The sequence below is a fragment of the Episyrphus balteatus genome, chromosome 3 (genome assembly GCF_945859705.1).
Source record: "Episyrphus balteatus chromosome 3, idEpiBalt1.1, whole genome shotgun sequence".
NCBI classification, from domain to species: domain Eukaryota; kingdom Metazoa; phylum Arthropoda; class Insecta; order Diptera; family Syrphidae; genus Episyrphus; species Episyrphus balteatus.
The window spans coordinates 50,619,541-50,636,639 of record NC_079136.1 but is presented as its reverse complement, the minus strand read 5'-3'; the positions used below and the strand labels follow the sequence as shown (position 1 = coordinate 50,636,639).

At 31.9% G+C, this 17,099-nt stretch overlaps 1 protein-coding gene across 6 annotated transcripts in view; it reads left to right on the top strand.

Annotated features, from left to right (window-relative positions):
- LOC129916700 (acetylcholine receptor subunit alpha-like) overlaps nucleotides 1–17,099 on the top strand; it is a 206,406-nt gene that overhangs the window by 152,547 nt on the left and 36,760 nt on the right. For all 6 annotated transcript variants that reach the window (XM_055996804.1, XM_055996802.1, XM_055996806.1 and 3 more), the window contains exon 8: nucleotides 14,056–14,224. In XM_055996804.1, coding sequence (XP_055852779.1) covers nucleotides 14,056–14,224 — 169 coding nt within the window. The remainder of the gene's footprint in view (nucleotides 1–14,055; nucleotides 14,225–17,099) is intronic.

The following is a 17,099-nucleotide window of genomic DNA, read 5'->3' as shown; positions in this document are numbered from 1 at the left end:
TTGATCAAATAAGAAAAAATTTTAAATGCCAAACAAAATTGTAAATATATATTAAGATTTTTGTATTGCTGGATTATTTTTATATTTATTATTTTATAATGACATTATAGAAGTAAAACAAAAGGTAAAATAATAATATTGTAAATAGTGAGGAAAATTAATATAATTTTAATTTAATTTTATAATAATTTAAGGAATGATCAAAGCAGAATGAATTTTTCCATACTTAAGAGGCAGGTTATAGCGATCAGGAAATTTTTTAAACAGATATTTAGTGATGTTTTCATTCGATTTGAAACACAAATGCTATACCAATATTTAAAGCATTTGTTTTCCATTACAAATTCCAAAAAAAAAATATTTATTACAAATAAAAAAAATATTGCATTAAAAAAAAAACATTGATTGCAACTGAAAAAAATTGCATTAAAAAAAAATATTGCAACTGAAAAATATTTGCCTTAAAAAAATATTTATTGCAAAAAAAAAAAATTTGCATTAAAAAAAATGTAATTGCAACTGAAAAATATTTGCATTTAAAATACAAATTGTATAGCAAATTAAAATATACTATAAACAAATTTTATCGCAAATAAAAAATTTTCTAATTAGAAAAAAAATCAAGGCAAAATGTGTGTGCATTAAATATTTTTTCTTAATATTCGTCGAATTTCTTACAATTGTGGGTATCTGACCATACCTACATTAGTTATTTCAACTACCTTACTATTGAACCTTATCTAAGGCTTAAAAGTCAAAACTGTAAGGGATTCGCAAATATTAAAAAAATATTTAATACACACATTTTGCATTAATTTTTTTTTAATGCAGAAAATGTTTTATTTGTAATATAATTTTTTTGTAATGCAAAACAAAATATATTTGTTTGCAATAAAAATATTATTTTCAATGCAAATATTTTTCAGTTGCAATAACATTTTTTTAAAGCAAATTTTTTATTTGCAATAAATATTTTTTTTAATGCAAATATTTTTCAGTTGCAACAAAAATGTAATGCAATTTTTTTCATCATGAATTTTTTTTACTTGCAAAAAATGATTTTTTTTTAATTTCAAATGCATTTTTACAACCCTGAATAATAATAACATAGCTTTTCTAAAAATAATAATAATGGCCTTCGGCGTAAGGCCATTTTAAACACTTTAATCACTCTAAATACGGTTTTTACAAACTTGTATCAAAAATGACATACGTCTTGACTCTTGTAGAAAATTTTCACAAATAAATAGAAACTTGTAACTTTTTTTTTTGGTGAAACAGAAACCCACAAGAAACTTGAAAGCTCACAAATTTGTTACTTGTAAAATACAAGTTTTGGTGAAACAGAAAATGGATTTTTTCACAAATTTAAAATTGTAGATTACAAGTACAATTTTGTGATCACAAGAAACTGGTGAAACAAAATTAATCGATTTTTTCACAAATATTGTGAAAATTACTTGTAATTACAAATTTGTAAGTTGGTGAAATAGGGCCCAGGCATTTTTTTTAATCAAAATATCTTTTATTTAAAGCTTTTTTCTCATTTACCAATTAAAATAGTAGACGTGCATCTAAGAATATATGTATTTGTTTCGGTTAGAAAAGTTTCGATTTCTTTTTTATTGAAAAAAAAAACCGTTCCCGGACATGTCCATAACTCAAAAACTGAATATCAAATGGCTTAAAGTCAATTATTTTTGAGTATATCTTTTCTTAACACTACATATACACAATACTCTTTATAAATTGGTACATCTCTTACAAAAAAATTAAATTTTGTTATTTTTTGAACATTCATAAAAGTTGTCCCAAGAAAAATGACGCATCATACCAACATTTCTTAAAGTGTCAATATTTTAATCATCTAACGTACAAATGGTACTGCAAGCAGTTTTTTAAAGTTGATATTATATAGATTTATCATTCCACACCTATTTGTATGGATAAATATATAAAATGTATGTTAGAAGCTAGTTTTAGTTTCATTTTTAAGGTGCGTACATCAATTAACCGTCATTCCGGGAACACTTTTTTGGGGTATAGTTGGATTGAAATTTTAATTTTTTGGTGATATTATGATCAAAAACCGAGGCCACTACAACATAATCTCAAAAATATTTTGTTTTTAAATTGTGACATAAAAAATAAAAATAAATTAAGGTCAAAACGTCATTTCCGGGAACGCTCTTAAAATCTGAATAAATAATCTAGTCTAACACTGATAATTTTGCATTTTTTGGGTATTTTTTATCAGTATCCTATCTAAGTATGGCTGTAATATACACTTTTATCAAAAAAGTTACAAAAAAACAAAAGAAAAAATTACTTATTGCCTGAGTGTTTCGGACATGCATAAAAGCATTTTTTTTGTAGAAATTGGTCTCTAAAGCAAGAAATAAAGTTATATTTGATTTATTTAAGACCTACTATCTTTATATAATGATACATCATGCACATTAATACTATTTCTAGACCCCTAAAGTCGTTTTGAAGAGATCACAACCATTTCGAAGAACGTTTTTCCAGTACTATTTTTTGGGCTTTTGCTGTAAATTGAAAAATATACATTTTTGTGCTCTGCCCGTTCATGAACCGACAAATTATAACTAAAGCGAAAATTTAAGCATGAAATTTTTTTATCATAAAACAAAGTTGATTTTTTAAGAATTTGGTCATCAAAATTTCCCACCTCCATGTTTTTGGCCCATAAAGCGCTACGACCTGACGAAACTTTATTTAAGTAAATTGTTGAAAAAACAATCTCTGTAACTCGAGTGTCTTCAGTGTCAAATAATTACCTTGCCTCCGAATCAAATTTGAGCAGTGAACCATTATATTAAAGGAGTTTTCGTTAATAGTTTATTTATTGGTATACTGAATGTACATTCAACACAACATAAAAAGGGCTTTAACCTTTTGGGGTAGCAGATAGCAGTATCGTATCGTGTTGCTTTAAAAAACTCATTTGATCCAAAACAAATTTTAAAGCGGCTTTAAAAAAAAATGCAATAAGGAATATGTTATAAAACTTGGAATTCCGTTTCGCTATCAGTCACAAAGTCATTCATGAGTTAATTTTTGTTGATTTCATCGGTTCAAATTTGTTTTACCATAGCCACCTATATTCTTCTTCTTCCTTTTTTTTTCTCGGCGCTGTTATGATCTCGATGTCGAGGGGATCATAACCTTCCCACGTTACTGCTTCACACTAGTGATCCGCCTGTGGGGTTCGCCGGGTTGACCTCAGAAATCGGCGGCAAGCCTCCCGGTTTTGTATTGTTCCGTTTCTGAGGCCAACTGAATGCTGGTGTTTTTGCATTTGCTTGTACCAGGAGTTTTTAGGCCTACCTTTCTTTTTATTTCGTGTTGGAACGTTATATGATATTGCTTTTTTGACAGGGTTCTCAGGATCTCTCCTTTGAACATGGCAATACCAACTGAGTCGGTCGTGTTCAATTTTTTGGGAGATGGTATTTTTAACATGAAGGCTTCCTCGGATCTTCGTACTTCTAATTCTATCAAGCTTTGTTACTCCTGCTGTCATGCGAAGCATCTTCATCTCAGCTGCCGTTAACTTACTCTCATACTTTTTGTACATTGTCCAACATTGTGAACCGTATGTGAGTGCTGGACGCACAACTGCGGTGTAGAGCCTTCCTTTCAGCTTAGGGGGCATTTTTCGATCACAGAAGATAGCAGAATTTTCCCGCCACTTCATCCACCCTACGCTTACGCGATGATTGATATCGTCATCACAAGTACCTTCGTTATTTATCATAGACCCCAGATATTTAAACTTTTCACACTTGGGAAGCACTACACCATTCAAATAAATGTCAGGAATAGGCCTGTGTGGATCAGAAAATGGGCAGCATAGGTATTCTGTCTTTTTCGCGCTTATGCGGTACCCACTACCTTCTAGAACATCCACCCATACATCAAGTGCTCGTTGCAGGGATATCGGGTCTTCACTTATGATGGCTCCATCGTCAGCAAAGAATAACTGATGCACTTTTGGGTCCGTCACTTTGCCTTGAAGCAGGTAATCAAGAACGGTAATAAAGAGCAGAGGACTCAAGACGCTTCCCTGGTGTACACCTACTGTGATTTCGAATTCTTCGGTGACTCCAGCTGCACATCTTACTTTAGTAACTGCTCCATCATACATGTCCATAATTATCCGCACATAGGTTTCCGGAACTCCTCGTTGTCTGAGGGCCACCCATATCAGATCTCGTGGTTGTCGATCGAATGCTTTTTCAAAATCAACCAATACCACATGCAAATCCTCCAAGGAATCTCGATGTTTTTCCATAATGATTCTGATACTCTGGATTGCATCTGTGGTTGATTTACCCGCAACAAACCCGCACTGGTCATCAGATAGCCTTATTATTTTTCGCAGTCGGCTACCCAAGACTCGCTCAACGATCTTCATGGTGTGTGACATCAGCTTAATCGAACGGTAATTATCACAGCTTCGAGTATCACCCTTTCCTTTGTATATTGGAAGAAGGTAACTTTCCCTCCATTGATTAGGCATTCGATCACCTCGTATAAGCTTGGAAACAAGAACCATGAGCCATCTAGACCCGATGTCTCCCATCTTTTTCCAAAACTCTGAGGGTATTTGGTCTGGCCCAACAGCTTTTCCCTTTTTGGAGTATTTTACAGCCTCACTAACTTCTTCGACTGTGACATCGGATACTTCGCTTAAGTTAGGTGAAGCTATTGGAAAGTGTAGCCTTGGAAATTGTTCATTTAGAAGTTCGTCACAGTACTGTCGCCACCTGTGGAGGATTTCGTCGTTTTCCACAAGTAGTTGGCCTTGAGCATTGTTAATAAACTTCGGCGAAAAGATCTCCTGAGCATTTCTTCTTCTTTGAGCGGCTATTTTGAAGATGGTTGCGCCCTTATTCACGTTTTGTCGTAGCTCTTGAATAGCACCAGCAGTCGGGGAAGAAATTTCATCTAGCTCCCGATACAGGTCTTCCGTATTCTTGGCTTGAATTTGGGCACATATCTTCTTCGCTTCTTTCTTGCAGTTTCTGTATTCCACTTCGAGGCGTGACTTTTGCTCTGTATTATTAGAGGGGCACTTCGACCAAGCTTTGAAAGCCATTTTCTTTTTACTTACAACTGCTTTAGCTTCATCATTCCACCACCATGTTTCTTTGCCTTGTTGGTTGTGTCCTTTTGAAACCCCTAACAGTGTTTTGGCTTTTTCTATGCAAGTTCGCTGTAGGAGGTCCCACATACTTTGTGCTGTACTCTCTTCATTTCGAAATATATTGGTGTTGTTATACAGATAGTTTTGCATATTCGAAATAAAAGCTTCGCCTTTTTCCTTATCCAGATCATACCATTTGATCTTCCCAAAAGTCTTTGTCTTTTTGTTGTCGTTCACTGTCTCCATAAAAAATTCTGTCAGTAGGAGACGGTGTTGGTGGGCGATCGCTTCTCCCAGTATCACTTTACAATCCTTGACCCGAGGTTTCATGAAACTAGATACCAAATGGTAATCAATCTGAGTCTCATTTCCACCACTGCTGTAAGTGACCAGGTGTCGGCTTTGTTTGATGAACATGGTATTAAGTACGATAAGACCATATGTTTTGCACGAGCTCAGGATGTCTTCACCAGGAGAGTTCCTGATGCCGTATCCGAGGCCTCCATGGCAATCTTCATAGTCTTCGTTTGTTTTCCCGACATGTCCATTTAAATCTCCGCCCACGAACAAAAACTCTTCCTTTGGGATGTCCTTAAGTAGGTTGTGAAAATCTAGCCAAAATGCATCTTTTTCCACCTGCTCACATCCAATTTGGGGAGCATATGCAGTGACAATATTCCACAACTTTCCTTTAATCACCAATTTAAGGGACATCAAACGGTCACTGAATTTCGAAATGGACAATATGCTGCCTAAGAGGTCTTTTGCAAGGATGATTCCGATTCCGTTCTTACCCTTTTCCGTTCCATAGTAGAACATCTTGTAATTTTTTGTCCTTGTATCCAAGAAACGGGCCCTATTTCCCGTGTTACGCCATTTCGTTTCTTGGACACACAAGATGTCTACTCGCCTTCTTATCATCATCTCTTCCAGCTCGAAGCTTCGACCTGTCATACTCCCAACGTTCCAACTCGCAACTCTCAGATTTTGTATAATCTGTGGCATTACTTTGCTAGCCCCCGGAATCCGTCTAGCTCTGACCCGAGCATTGCTACTCGGTCCAGGATCAGTACCATTAGTAATGGTAGTGCCTGGCGGGGTAGTGTCATTTCTTTGGACGAGTACTTCCATAATGCTTCAGTTCACAAAATCTTGCGAAACGTTGTTGTTGTTGTTGTTTTTTCGACGCGTGCATACTCCAGTTTTGTATTTGATCTCTCTTTAACAGCACCGGTGATCTCCAGTCGTGCCAACCCAGGGACTGGCATGCACACTTTTGGGAAAGTTTACAGGTGTTAAGTGTCGCTAGGTTCACCTTGGTGTTTGTGACCTAGATAAATTTGCTCCTTTAGTCGCCTTTTACGACAAGCGGGGAGGCGCTGCAGGAATATTCTAACCCGTCCCTGCACAGGGAACCATAGCCACCTATATTATTCGTTAAAAAAATATTTCAACATGGCAACTCTGAAAAAAAAAATCAGAATATATAATTTTTAGACTGAATTTATTTAAAAAAAACCTCCTCAGCCACACTCAGTTGGCATGGAGACGATGAAAATTACGCCAGTGCTGGGTGCTGGTTTTTCATCCGCGTGTGTCGGTTGAAAACGTGTGCCACGTGTGTGCATGTGAAATGTACAATGTGCATATATATGTAGTTGAAACTCGTGTATGTTTGCACACAATAGTAATTGCAACCGTTAATATTTTACTGCCAGCTTTATAGTTTATAGTCAGTCACACCCATACAGAGTAAATGCGGTGCGCGGTGGGCCATTTATGCATGAATGCACTTATCATGGTGCATTTTTGTGCATTTGTGGGGGGACTACATGGTGTATGCGTAACTTTTTTTTTTACTTTTTTTTTTCAATTAGAAGCATATCTCAGATCCATCAACAAACAAATGCAGTAAAATGATTTTTTTATGCTATATTATTTTTTTTTTTTTTTTCAACTTATTTCCTGGTGGGAAAATGAAATTTTATGAAATTTTAAGTATCTTTTCCCAACCAGGATGTGTAATTACTCAGAGGTCTTGAGTGTCGGAAAGTGTTAACTTTTAATTGCTAGCTGGTGTGGTGGGATTTTTTTATATGATGGTGTGTGTGTTTGTATTTTCGTATGATGTGGTGCATACTATTAAAAGTAGAAGTGAACAGAAAATTTTTTGAAAATTAAATTTAGGTTTTACTTTTAACGCCAAATGAATCATAAAAGGATAAAGTTTTGTTTTTTTTTTTAGTTCAAATATATGGAAAGTTTCTCTGTGAATACGAAAGCAGAAGTTGTGTTAAAATTAGTGGTGGAATCTTGTTGGGGATGAGAGGAGGGGAGAAAAACCCAATGTTTTGGTTTTGATTGAAAAAAGGGGTGGTATTTGATAAATGGTGGTTTTTTTTCGTATTTATTTTAGTATAGTTAATGGAATGTTTGAAATGAGATTTGCGTCCAAGTTTCCAAGGAATTTAAAATAAAGTTTTGCTAAAGTTAGTTGGAAGGCGTGCATTATAAATGCAGGAAGTAGTCTATTGGAGGAGAAAAAAGAGAAAGATGAGATAATTGTTGATGCATTTATATCTTTTGAAAAGAATTTTCAAACTTTGACAAAATCTTTGCAACTTGAGGCTTGCAGACAAAAAACTTAAGAATTTTATATGGACAGCTGATCAAATATTTGAGTTGAGAGTTAAACTACTTAGAAATAGATGATTGATTGGAGAGAGAAAACTTTTAATCTTTGGAATTGTGTTGTGGTGTGATTGAAGAGATTAAGTTGAAGTATTTAAAAATGTTCGGAATCTTTTTTAACAGTTGAATTTTATTGGTGGGAAGTATTAAGTCCCAATTAAAACGAGAATCGAACGTTACCAAATCGCTAGAAGAAAAAAAGCAAACAAAAACACAAAACCAACAAAGCAAAACTACTTGTATAGTATTTATGTACACTTTTATAGCAGTATTTCCGAAATCATGAAAAAGTTAAAGAGCAAACAGTAATAAAATATATTATTCCCATTGAGAATTATAGTTCCTGATAATCGTATAAAACTCCAAATAAACGAACCTCAAGAAAAGAGTTGAATATCCTTGTTTCCTTTTTTTTTTAAACAAATACACAATATACTCGTATAGCAAATGGCAATGGTATAGAGTTCTGTGTTATACTACCTATATTATTCTGATGATAGTGTAGTCTGTAGTTACCGTTCACAGCCATATATATATGTACTCTTGTACTCGTGTACAAATGTTGAATCGTATTTTCTTTTTTTTTTTTGTAATGATTTCCGTTTTAATGAAAACATTTAAATTTCCTCTTCGCCAACTTTATATTCGTTGAACCATTATCGTCTCGTGTCGGTTCGGGTCAAATTGGTTTAATGGTTGCCACTGTGATGTTTTACTACAATATAGTCTATTTTGTCGCTTCTTTTATATTACATCCAAAATGCAAATTAACACTTTTTCTGAAGTTGATAGAGATAAAAAATTTAAAATGACAGTCCAACTAACATTTCAGCTTTGGTAAAGGTATTACAGAAGCTACATTTTAGCTTCTTTTTAACTTTAGTAAGGTTGTTGGGCATGGGAAAAGGAGAACGTTACACAAGTTTGACCCTTTATAAAAATGTATTTAGGTAGAAGGTCTATAAGAAGCTTAAACGAAGCCTTACCGAAGCTCTACCAAAGCTTTGAGATTTGACATATTATAGCTTCGGAAGAGCTTATATAGCTTTTTAAAACATGTCTTATCGAAATTTAAAAAAAAAACAATTACAAAAACAAAAAAGAATTTTCTTTTTTAATTTAATTTTTAAATTATGAATTTCTTCTTTTAATCTGAAATTATATACAACATTCCACTGTTTTTAGTATATGTATCTATTAATAATAATTTAACAAGCATATCATTTTTTTACCACACCCAAGAATCCAACTTCGTACCTACTTGGTGGCAGTCCACCACTCTACCCACTCGGCCATACTATTATATTTATCAATGAAATCAAAAACTTAATCAGTTCAAATAGCAGAATGTCAAAAAAAAATGTCTGAGCTAAATTATTCAATGTCAAAACCAAAAAGTGTCCGAGCTAGATTATTCAATATCAAAACCAAAAATCAAATACAAAACTTGGTAATTTCTGTAAAGCTTATATAAATTCATTAAACAGGCTTATCCGAAAAACAAGCTTTCTTCGGTTATGTTTCTTTAACAGTATTTAAACAACTTATTTGAAGTTGTTAAACAAGTTCGAACTTCTATAAGCAATTAAATTCTGAAGCAAGCTCAATACAAGCTGTATAAAAAGTAGTACCTACCAGACTTCAATTTATAGAAGCTGTTGTGTTAGTTGGGAGAGTTGGTTCGATGTGAAGATGGTAAAGTGGGATTTTACTGGTTATGGATCAACTACGCGTAATTTAATTTTTGTTTTAGCTTCATGGTGAATGTTATGAACTGTATTAATGATGACTCAATATTGCTAGCCAGACGTTCCAGCTTCATTCCCTCAGTCATCCAGATACAATTTTTAGGTAACAGCTTTTTAGTTAAGTCATTAAAATTTGTTTTTTTTTCAGTGTAAAAATTTTTAATTTTGATTTTTAAGAGGTTGATAATTTGCAAAAAAAAAATGTTTTGTCATAATTTTTGAACTAAGGGTTGGTTTACCAAAAAAATGTGATGTAATTTGTTAACTATGGTTAATTGAGAAAAAGTGTTAAGAGGACAATTGGTGATTATATGGCAAACCTAAAAAACCAATGATTTTTATATTTGAAAAAATATTTTTATTTTGTGGTTTTTAAGGTGAAATGAAACAAATCAACCTAAGCTTTTAAACAGGATTGTTATATGCACTGCATTCAATCAAGTTAGAATTTTTAGTCAAATAAATACCATTTGAGACGAAATGCCCACACCAGTGGATTTAATTTTTCTAAATTATAAATTAAAAAAGTCACTGTGGTGTATGCCTACTTTTTTTTTTTTTTGTTTGTGAGGCGAATTAAAACTAATGCTTTAATTTATTTTTAAACTTAGCATAGGATAGCGAAAATAAAAGTTGGGCTATCATAGGAGTATTTCGATCAAAAACCTGGACAAAATTATTTTTTGACGTAAAACAATTTATTTTTGCTAGAAATTATTATATATGCAATTAAATGCGGTTTTATGTAAATAAGTTGAAAAACTTTAAAAACGCTCGTGATAAGAAAAACAAAAAAAAATAGTATGAAATTTCATACACCCAAAATGTGAAAAGTTAAAATATCTAAAATATTAGAGCTTCTAGAAAGGAACCATCTTGATTTTTAGGCTTTGTGAATCTAAATGCATCAATTTCAATAACAAAAATTTCTGAAAAAGGTTAGAAACCAGTAAAAAAAAACGTAGGGCGTATGAGTGTATTTTACTCAAAGTGAAAATTTCATTCGCAAATTATTTTGTTAACCGCAAAAATCCGCCACCCAAATTGTTGATATTAAATTAAATGACAAAAAGCATTTAATATTTCCATAACTACTCTTTAATTATTATTCAATACCCTGCAATTGTATTTTTCATTTGAAAATTTTATGTTTAAAAGCACACTCGCTCACAATCAATCTCCTAACAATGCTCACCAAATCACCACAAATTAAAAAAATATCCAGAAAATAAACAACTGACTTTGAACTTGTTTGTCACTCCACACAATTTACCACAAAAAAAAAGAAGTGCATCATATGAGCCCCTGTATATTTACCATCTGCTTTGTTAAGAATTTAATTCAAAATTTTGATTTTTAGAAAATCGACTTTTGTCCAGCTTTTCAACCAGAATACTCCTATGTGCGTTGGGCAAATGAATCACAAAACTAACAATTTTTACACTCAATACAAAAGAAATTTTTTGTGATTTTTGATGTGAAAACAAAAATAATTCCGTTATAGCGAAAAAAAAATCTTGGGCTATCCTGGGCTAACGTTGGGCAAACGAACCCAGGCAGGTTTGAAAAAAAAATTTGCATTTGGGGGTGCCAACTTCACATAGCCTACTAAACGTACTAGCACTAGAAAGGTAAATATTAGTGAAAAATACATTAAATCAGTAAAAAAAAAACTTCATACAAATCAGCTCCTTTTGAATATCAAACAAAATTTCTTTGCAAGTGATATGTTAGAGAAAGGTTTTTGGTTGGAAGTAAGAGTTATTCATAATAACTACACGGAGAAAAAAGTGTCACCTTAAAAGATGATGCGCATATTAAATTTCACCACTTTAAAATAAGGTGATATCCGCTTAAAATAAGGTGATTCCACTTAAACTCAGTTAAATTTAATGTTAACTTCATCTTATTTTAATGTGAATGTTCACCTTAAAAAAAACCCAACCAAAAATACAAATTTAAAAAATTATGTATACACTTTAGCTTTACTTGCAGTTTATCATTTCCAACAGTGAGATAGCACAGTGGTAAGACACTGGCCTAATAACCCAACAGTTGTAGGTTCGATCCCCGGTGGCTGCCAGTTTTTTTTTTTTTAATTTGCGCATTCAAGAAATTAATGTGACTTGTCACCTTAATTTAAGGTAATATAACCTTAATTTAAGGTGAAAGTCAAAAAAAAAAAACATACAGAAATCCGCTTGAATTAAGGTGCGATCCGCTTTAATCTATGTGGTCTATTTTCTCCGTGTATGTATACAGCTTTCCTACAGCTTTCCTGGGCATAACCACAACGTAACAATTAATCAACTAAAGTTTTGTCAAAAAAATACATAGATATTGACGGTTCTGTTCTTCTTCAAAATGCCATCACTATTTCCTTTTGTTGTGTTCTGTTCCATACCAACGGACCACTCTGAGACATGGTCTATATCATTTTGTAAATACAAATACCCGTTCGAGTTTGAGAAGAAAAGCTTGAAGTCATCAACGAAGAAAAGGATGTTTGAATATACCTAATATTTCCTTGCATATGACATTGATAAATACAAAAAAGAGAAGCGGTCCAATATATCTTCCTTGAGGTACTGTAGGTAAACATTAATAACTTTTGACACTCAATTCTTGAAGCGTACATGCTGAGTGTAGTCATATACATGATTTGATTCAAGAAATGTATATTCTGAAAATCTATTTTTTTCAGGGTTCAGCAAAATTAAAGAATAGCTTTCGAAAACTTACACTTAAATCTTAATCTGTTTGGAGTCAATTTTGCGTATTATTTTTTTATAGGATTTGTAAATTCGAGTTGATGTTGATATATGAAGACAAAAACCATATTGTACAATTGGACTAGCACTAGCAATAGAATTGAATCAACAGTCAACTTTTTCAAAGAGCTTTATAATAAAATAAATAGTTTAGCAGTTCCACGATAATTTTCTATAATTCTTTTTGAAGTGAAAACTTCTTTAGTATCGTAGTGATTTGAAACAAGATGAAACGAAAAAGCGACACGAAAAATTAATTGATCATAACTTTTTTGTTTTCATAGATAGATAAATGAAATTTATACAGTACCTAGATAGGTAATTAAATAAATTATGATTTCAATTAATTTCATGCTCAAAATTCTCAGATAACGGTGAAAAGATGCTAGAGGAAGTACCGTAATCTCAGTTTGAAATTTCGACATGGTTGGCTGTAAAAAATTCTTACTTTTTTTGTACGCATGGTAGAAATATGATTGAAGCGTCATATAAAAGGTGAAATAATAATGATATAAAATGTATTATAAGTTGTCTTTTAAAAAATGGATTTAATGGCGTTAGAAGAGAAAAGAGATTGATTGTGTTTTGCTTTTTTTATGAAAACTAATTGGCTTAAAAAAAATTCTAGCTCTTTTTGTAGATGTTGTATAGACATGGTCGATATAAATATTTTGAGCTGAAACAATAAGCTTTTAGATATTATTATTGTAGGTTGTCAGATAAAAAAAATTATGGAATAAAAAAAAGTTATATTTTTTCGATTTTTTTAAATGATTTTTAAGGTTTCACTTCAACCACATATGATTTTTTTTTTAACGCTTATAATAAAATGAAAATTTTCACTAATAAGGAAAAACATCAGATGGTAACGAACAAATAAATATACATGTATATGGGACTGATGCTCTTCTTACATGTACAATACATATCTACTAAAAAAAATTTTGGACTAAAAGTCAAAAAAACTATTAAATTGAATATCTACTAAAAAAGATTTTTCATAAAACTAAATAGAATCCGTTTAAACTCTGTTAAAATCAAAGTGAACTTTATTTCATTTTAATAATTTTCTTCTTAAAACAAATTAGGTATATCTGCTAAGAATGAAGATTTCTCGTTAAACTTATGTTCATTCTAGTCGACTCCCTCTAAGTCGAACTTTCACGGGATACAAAAATTGGTTCGAGTAAGAGGGAAATTCGAGAATGCGAGGGATTAATATCCTTTTTTCTTTCGAGTTAGTGGGAAATGAGATTATAATACAACAAAGAGTTTGTGGGAACTGAAAAAATATTTTTTTTAAATTTGCCGAAATTGTCAAAATGTTTACAAAACTCAACATCTTAAATGTTCTGAAGGTAAATATGGCAACCATAGTCTTGGTTTGAAATGCTCCTTTTAACAAAAATTCTCTTTATGTATATATTAATAAATAAAGTAGGGACAACCAGTGCATAGTGTGTAAACGTTAAATGTATGTGTGTTTATTTTAAACTCGTATATCTCATGTTCACTCATTTATTCTACTTTTGTTGTTGTTGTCTTTTTCGGTTCTCTATACAAACACATTCGGATGCTGTTGCTGGTTGTTGGTTCTTTGATTCTTGTGGATTTTGTCGTCCTGGGATGTCCTCGTCGCGCACTATATAATATTTGTGTGTACACTATATAGAAACGAGAAATTCTACACATGCTGCGATGAGCCTTATTTGGATATCACATTCAACATAACGATGCGAAGGAAGACTCTCTTCTATACGGTGAACATAATTATTCCTTGCATGGGTATATCATTCCTGACGGTGTTAACATTTTATTTGCCATCAGATAGTGGAGAGAAGGTAAGTGTCATACTATTTTTTTTTGTTAACACTTTATTTTTCTTTAAATATAATTATATGTACGTTATGAAGGTACTTTTATTTTTTGATATCCTGTCAAAATCACAAAAGATTTACTGTCATTTTTAGTCTACGCTATTGCTTAGGGAGATACCCAGGAAAAAAAAATTGTAAAAATATGGAAACGATAAAAGAAGGTACTTTTTTGTCTCTTTATTGCCTTGCGGACGGGCAAAATTTCCCAGGACACTATCATCCTGATGATACTGATCCTATTTGTGTGCGCCACACAAAAGTGTCCTCTGTGACAACAGAGAAAAGGGAAATTGTAAAATACCTACCGGATGTCTGGATTAAGCGGTGTTTAATTGAAATTGGTTGCATTTTTAATGCCAATTCTCCTCACAATGTTGTTTAACGACGACGACGACGAGACGAGTAAACGAACCCTTTTTTGTTCGCTTTCATTTTGGGCTTGAGAAAACCCTATGATGTGGTTGTTATAGCCTACATACTACCTATAGAAACATGGGAGGAAGGATATTTTTAAAGAGTAAAAACTTTTGCAATATAGTTAAGGGAGGTTTGTCTTGTGGTCTATGTGTATGAATGTATATTAAACTTGTGTACATATACATTTTGAGGAAACGGAAAACCTTTTGTTTGCTGCGATAATATTTTGAAAAGACATAGTGAAGAGATTAAGAATATAAAGTGTTTTGAGGGATATAATATTTTTTTTTTTTTTTATTTTTACTTTTTTTTGTGGGGGACTAGCAGCTACCTTATCATATCTATCTGTACCTGTATGTATGTTTAAATTGGATTATTTATCTCTAATCTGACACCTGATATATAAGCTCAGGTTTTGTTTACTTAAAGCTGTTGATTTTAGTTTTGGGATTTCAAATTGCGGATTGTCTTTGGTGATTTTTTTCTTTCACCTAATGAGGATAATCCTTTCAATTTAGGATGCTTAACTATGGACTTGGGGATTATGGGTTTTCATTATATTTTGAAAATGAAGAGAATCATAGTTTTATCAACATAATCATCATTATTTCAAAAAGTAGGTGAATGAAAGATTAAAATTTTGGTTTCTTAATTACTAGCAACTGGGTTAAACTTATCATTTTGAATTTTGTTTCAGTTTACTCAGTTTTTGGGTATAGTTTTGTTGTTTGCCAGACTTTAACTAAAGTAGGTACCTAAGTACACATAAATTATAACTTGAACTTTAATGTGCACTGAGGTTATAAACGTGGTTGTTCGTTTAATACTTTTAAACTTCTTCAACTCTTTGTATGTTCAAAGGATTTGTATTCGTGATTCTAATGGGCTTTAAATACATTAACAATCAATTGTTCATTACAGAATCTTTGATTTTCTGAAAAAATACAAATACCTTTCAAGTATCACAAGAATCTCATATAAATTGCGTTAAAAATTTCTTTCCGTAGGACTACACACTAAAATTTTCCAAATGATAAACAAGAGGGCAATCAAATATGGAACGAATTAGTTCATCTTCTATTTAAGTTTCGTAAAAGTAGATTTCTTGACAATAACAAATCTTCGATACAAAATATTGTTAAGCCCTTTTGACCCCTCTTGAAAAGGAGCAGAAGTTGGAAAAACAATTATAGCAGAATTTGTAGGCATCTTACGAGAAAAGTTTTAAATGTTCAAGTTGTAAATAAAAGAAAAACAACTTTTATCTTGCCAGTTTTTTATATACAACTTCAAAAATATAGAAAAATATATCAAAACCAATTTAACGAATATAATAGCTCGGTTTTGATAAAATTTTATGTAATTTAAGTTGGGAAATCCCTCTGGACGACAGCTTTTTCAATAATTTTTTTTGGAAAACTGAAAGCATTTATTGAAATTTGGGAAAGTATGTGATATTATTGACATTATAAAGTATTGATACAATTTTTTTGAAGTACAAAAAAAACAAAATGGCGGCTCTACAGCTTTTAAAGTTGACGCCTCGAGTTTGCGCCGTGCAATGTCCAGGTCCAGAAAATGATTTATAATCAAAAAAGAAATTTTTTTTCCAATAAAATATATTTATACGCATTGCATGGACCTAAATTTAGTAAAAAAAAAGTGTAAAATAAAAATTAGAGACCAAAAAAAACGAAAAAACACAATGTTTTTTTATAAACAAATTGTTAAAAAAAATATGTATTGTAAAAATTTTGTTGAAATTTTAGGTTCATGCAATGGCCAATAAATTAAAGAGTAATTTGCAATTTATTTCAAGTCGATAGCTTTATTAGTTTTTGAGTTACGTTGCACGGCGCGGAAATAAGCGCATTTTGAGGAAAAAGCGTTTAAAGTTTTCGTTTTCGTACTGAGGTAGGTTCAATGGGCATGGGTTTCGGGACTATCTTGGGGCATTTGAGGCTTCATTTAAGGCTTAGACCACTGAAAATAGTTTCTTCGGTTGATAAATGAATTTATAAGGCAAACAAAAATGAATGCAAAAATAAAAATTTCCAGAGGGATTTCCCCCCTTAAAAGCAGTGAGAACATTTTACGAGTTTTTAAAGTCTTTACCCGGAATTTTTTCGAAAGTTTTGGTGAAGTGAAGAACTTACGAGTAAATCATAAAAAAAATAATTACACTGATCGGCAAAAAAAAACAAAAAAAAAGTCGGGAGCAAGAACTTTGTAAGGTGATTTTAATTAACTTGAGCGCGCTGAATTCAAAACTGTTAACAGATTTATTCCATCACGTCTAGTTTTTGAGCTATACTCATCACTTTTTTAGCTATAAAATCACAAAAACTTATTTTGAATTAAATACTTTTTGATGTTTGGTCTAAAAAATATATGTTTTTCAGTATTATTTTGCTTTTTTTTA